General features: G+C 48.3%; 1 protein-coding gene across 1 annotated transcript; it reads left to right on the plus strand.

The window, feature by feature from the left end:
- The first annotated feature begins 234 nt into the window (after nucleotides 1–234).
- On the plus strand, nucleotides 235–2,190 carry ADORA3 (adenosine A3 receptor). Its single transcript, XM_008949338.1, has 2 exons — nucleotides 235–584; nucleotides 1,596–2,190. Exons 1-2 carry the CDS (start codon nucleotides 235–237, stop codon nucleotides 2,188–2,190), a joined length of 945 nt encoding a protein of 314 aa, XP_008947586.1.
- Nucleotides 2,191–5,643: the final 3,453 nt, after the last annotated feature.

Here is a 5,643-nt window from a genome sequence, read left to right on the forward strand (position 1 = left end):
GAGATGCCTCCAGAGGGGGGAACATTTCCTGGATGCTAAGGTACTTGCAGATCTGTGGAAAGGCATCAACTGATGTGCTGCCCAGGGGCCAAGGCTGTGAAATGCTAGAAGAGGTTTGGACACTGGAAGGTCACTGGAACCACTGAGCACAACGAGGGTGAATCCCACGCACGGTCATTGATGCCTGTGCTCGTGCAGCTCAAGCCAGGGTGGGAGCATCTCCAGCAACTCACCATGCCAAACAACAGCCTGGGGCTGAGCAGCCTGGACGGGATTTACATCGGTTCCGAGTGCCTGATTGCTTTGTTTGCCACTTTGGGTAACGTCCTGGTCATCTGGGTGGTGAAGCTGAACTCCAAGTTTCAGAACACGACTCTGTACTTCATCGTTTCCCTGGCGCTGGCTGACATCGTGGTGGGGACCCTCGTCGTGCCCCTGGCCATCGTGGTGAGCCTGGGCATCAGGGTCCACTTCCACACCTGCCTGTTCATGTGCTGCCTGATGATGGTTTTCACCACTGCATCCATCCTCTCCCTCCTGGCCATCGCCGTCGACAGGTACCTGCGAGTGAAGCTGCCAACCAGGTGAGTGCTGGAGCACCACGGCCCCTCTGCCCCCCTCAGCTCCTGCTGCCTTCCCCTTCCTCTGCCCCCCAAACTCCTGCCAGCTTTCCCCTTCCTCTGCCCCACACGTGCCACCTCCTCTCTCCTCCTTAACTCGGCCCTTTTCTAACAAATATTTCCTCAAATGTACATTTGCAGATGGGCAAAATCCCTGTGCCTAAAAGCCCACCCCAGGTGAGGTCTCTTGAGCAGGAGCCCCCCTGCAGTCAGCAGGGTGTGGACAGACCCCGGGGTGTGGGGGGGCTGCCAGCTGTGTTACTGCTCATCAGTTCAGCCACAGGATGAGTCTGTGGTCAAACAGGCAAAGTCTTCAGCTGTTTGTTAATTGTGCAAGATGCTGCAAGTACTGTAGCTTTCTTTGGGTTTCTTAGTCCTTTAAATAAAAGTCCTTTTAGTATTTGCTGAAAATACAAGAGAAATAAAAGACTTATTATGGGCTAAGTTAAGGGATCATTCACTTTTCCATCTGAATGGAGAAATACGTATGCTAGAAATAGAAATCATAACCTCAAGCATGAAAAGTCATTTTTTTAGGGGGAAAGGACCTATAAAACTGAAGAATGAAAGAACAGGTTGGTCCTACAAATGGCATAAGCCAAATGTAAAGAGCAAGGTACACCCAAGGGGGCTGAGAAATAAGATAGGACTGCTAACAGTAGACATGTCGTGTCTAGGAAAAAGGAACACTCAGATCATAATGAAACAAGAAACAAAATAGATTAAAATGTCCAATTATAAAGAGGAGAAGTTAAGCTTAGTTCTTCTTATGGGTGCTGCAAAGTAACTGTTAAAAATGAGGAGGTAGGACTTGTCTCAAAATAAGGTTTTGGTCCCTTCTCCTTTCCCCCCCAAAAGGTTAGTCCTGCTTTTTGTGACAGTGAACCTGCAGTATTTGAACACGAGTTCTTGAAGCCATCCTTAACCATTTCACACTCTTCTGTTTATCACAACCTGGGTTTTCTTCCCCAACAGATATAAAATAATCACTACAGAGAGAAGAATTTGGTGGGCACTGGGTTTGTGCTGGTCCATGTCCCTGCTGGTAGGATTAATCCCCATGTTTGGATGGAACAACATGGAACCACAGCACTCTGAGCTGCTGCGGTGCCGGTTCACCGCCGTGGTGAGGATGGATTACCTGGTCTATTTTGGCTTTTTTGCATGGACCCTCGTCCCGTTGTTCATCATGTGTGCTCTGTATGCTGAAATCTTCTACATCATCCGGACAAAGCTGAGCCAAGGTACGGCTGGCGTGAGAGGGGCAGGAGGGTTTTATGGGCAGGAGTTCAGGACAGCCAAATCTCTAGTGCTCGTTCTCTTCCTGTTTGCAGTATCCTGGTTGCCTCTGTGCATTATAAACTGTGTTTCCTATTTTTACCCTGAGTGTCAGATCCCCCAGTATGTGATGTACTTGGGAATCCTGTTGTCTCATGCCAACTCTGCCATGAACCCCATTGTCTATGCCTGCAAGATAAAGAAATTCAAAAACACCTACCTTTTAATTTTAAGGACCTATATCCTGTGCAGAAAACCAGACCCTGTTCTTACAGAGCAAACAACAGACTAACAAGCATAAGTAAAGAACACAAGTTGACCTGCCAGCATATACCAGACCATTGATAAACCACTTGGCTCTGTTAAGAAACTCATGGGGAAATGGGTGTTGTGCTTCAGCTTCTCCTGCTCTTGCACAAGCTGGTCTCTGATAAGTGCAAGTTCCTCTTACTCAATGTGATGCACATCTGACATCCAGCCCAAAAGGATCATTTATGATCTTCTGCATTATTGTACCCCGGAGGACTCTGCTCGGTGCTTGCTGTACCAAGCTCAGATCTTCCAGGCAACCATCTTCATTAACAGGACCTTCCAGTTTTATTTATTGGCGTGGTTGTTACTTGGCAGCCCAGTGACCCAGAGCTCTGTTAACAAGGAGACTTCTTGCTCCTGCTTCCCCAGCTCAGATCCACGAGCAGCTGGTGAAAAACAGTGCTTGTTCATTTCTAGTTTTAACTCAGTGCTGAGAAGTCTTTTTGTTATCATTTTGATTTCTCTTTTTGCCCTGTTACAGCCCCTTTACTTACACACAGCCAGAATTGCCACGACTTATTTTTTTCTTGCCCAGGGGAGCATGCCAGGGAGAGAAGCTTGTCAAAAAATAAACTAATTATATCCTAAGTTCTCCCCTCCTCCTGCCCCAGCTACCTGACCAAGGACAGAATCAGCTATCCCAGAACTATCAGAGATACGTTGTCCTAATTTGTCACTAAAAACATTCTTTTGGGGGATGCCTGCTGCTCAGCAGATTCTCCTAATTCTCCCTACAATCACCAGCTAACTGAAGTGTCATTTGCTGCATCTCCTCTGCCAACCTGAAGAGCAGCTGCTCTCTTTGCAGCAACCTGTTACAGATCCAAGACTACTCTAAAGGTGTGTGTAAATATTTGTCTACATGTTTCTTTGTATTAAATCATCTGAAAATATAGAATATATACTTAAGAGGAGTTTTGTCTGGTTGTTTTGTGGGTTTGTTTTCCTGGCTGGGTCCCCTGAAGAACAGGGTGAAGATGTTCTCTGCTGCTGGTGGTGCAGCAGCTCGCAACCCAGGCCCCTCCTCACTGGCTGTTCTCACACCATGTGTCTACTCTGGCAGTTCAGACTAAATTTAAGTCTGGTCAACTTGTGCTGCGGTCAGTGTTGTCACATTTTCAGCAATAATAGGAGTAATAAATATTTGGTGGATTTTATGTTAATTCAGACTGATCATCTCCCATGACAATCAAAGCAGCAGCCTGCAGGAAATCTCCTCCCTGTTTCAGTCTGTGTCCTCACTGGGACAGCACAGAAATTGCAGTAAAGACTAGACCACAGCTCACAGAGCCTGTTTTTAGGAAACATGGTTTCAAGCTGAAAATAGGTCATTAAAGGCCAGGCTCTTGCTTCTCCAACTTTAAATAATAACAGTGGTCTAGAAGAAGCAGAAAATGGAGTGCATGACCTCGTTAGTTATCTTGGATGGTGTTGGCATCTGCTCCTTTAGCTGAGATCAGACGTCTCAATTTATTATCTGATGTAACCCTTGTCACAAGCCAAAGTCCTGCCCTGTTACACAGTTCAACTCTATTAATAACAGGCCAGAAAGAAAGTCACTGCACGAGTCCATCAGAAGTTTGGACATGTCTCTCATTAGCAGTTGCTAGAACTGACCACCACACAACAAATGGAGTTTCTCAGTCACCCTCCACGTCTGGGGGCCGTGCCACACTCAGCTCCCTAGGCAAGCACACACAGACACACAATTCCGGCTGGTTCTGTTAAGCCTCAGTACAATTCATGTTGCAGAAACATCTACAAGAAAAAAAAGCACCACCTGGCTGGTCTTGGAGCTGTGGTGTGACACCTCTTCCTGCACGTCTAACCCAGGATCTAACACTGGAAGATCTGAGTCAGATTCTTGCTGGTGTGGTGAAGCAACATTTGTGCAGGCCAGGCAGATTTTCAGACCCTCTCATTTCTCAGCTGCTGTCAGGCAGAGCAGCAGAGTTAATAAACAAAACAGAAGTTTTAAAAAATATTGTGCACCAACCACAAACATCCTTCTCGACCATCTCAGCAGCTGCACATTTAGAAGAGCAATGTGGTATTTTTTCTATTAAATATAGCACTTGAAGAAACTGCCATGACTGAGTTGAGAGCAGATAAGATCAAAACAGGCTGCAAGTCCTCCTGACCCTGCAAACCCACAACGCCCCTCGGGCCTTTCAGAGCGTCTGGTGTCTCTGCACCTGCCTCTCAGACTGCCAGCAGCCCCTGCAGTCCCGACGGCAGGACAGCCCCGCAGAGCTGGCAGAGGTGGAGCCGCTGCTCTGCTCCCTGCTCTTGGAAAGACACCAAACGGCCACAGCCCGCTGAGCCGAGCCCGGGTGCCCATCCCTGGCTGCGTGCTGCCATCCGCTGGCACACCACATCCACCCCTGCCCACCTGAACCCCTCCATGCCAGCCTGGCTGCCTCCAGCCGCAGCACACAGCAGCCTCCAGGACCCTCGTCCTGCCCAAGAGATTCCTCCAGAGACACATTAACAGCGGCACAGACACAAACATCTGCACTTGCAGACAAGGGAAATACCTGTGAGGATCTGACACTCCAGTGACAGAGACAAGGAGGCTCCTGAGCTCTGAGGACGAGGTGCCAGGAAACTTCACTCCAGCTGGAGACCACTGCACCTGGCCAGCAACCTCCATCCCTTGGGCACTGGGACATGCAGAGAAGCTCCTCTGTGGCTGCTGAGTCACCAGTGTTAAGTTATGCCCCAGTTTTATATAAAGGGGATGATTTTTAACTTTTTACAATATATTTAGAACACTGTGGGTGGCAATAACACAGGAATGAACATAAACATTTTGAAAACCTTTGGCTGTCACACTGTGAATGTGAATTTCTTTTACGTGACCCAATCAAAAAGCAGACATTGTATACAAGTATTTTGTTATCTTAACTTCAATAAGCAGAAAACAACTAATCAGAGCACCTGCCAAACTGGGGGAAAAAAAAAAAGATAAAAATGCTATAATTGGTGACAGAAGGAAACATCAGGGCATGGCCGTGACCAGACTCAGCAACATTTCCATTTTTCAGTTCTCTCAGTTGCAGACACACGAACAGAAACGTTACAAGCACAGTGAGATCCCCACAGATGAGGAAATATGGTGTCAAAGGCAATTTGTCCCCCACGCAGCTTGGCACAGCAGCCACTGGTGTCCACTCCTCACTCCAAAACGAGCCGACGTCACACACGGCAGCGCTGGGACCTCCCAGGGCACGACAGCTCTTGATAGAAAGTTCTGGCAGCACCTGAGGTTCAGAAAGTGCAAGTGTCCTCGTTGCCAGAAGCCTCCTGGTCACAGTGGCAGCGGTGCCCGGCTCCGGGGGAACACCAGGGTGCTGTAGGCGACCTCGCCCTGGGGGCAGAGCTGCAGGTTAGGGGCACGCAGGCACGGCCCCTCAGCACCTGCTGCTGGCTT

The sequence above is a fragment of the Merops nubicus genome, unplaced genomic scaffold, assembly GCF_000691845.1.
Source record: "Merops nubicus isolate BGI_N331 unplaced genomic scaffold, ASM69184v1 scaffold1001, whole genome shotgun sequence".
NCBI classification, from domain to species: domain Eukaryota; kingdom Metazoa; phylum Chordata; class Aves; order Coraciiformes; family Meropidae; genus Merops; species Merops nubicus.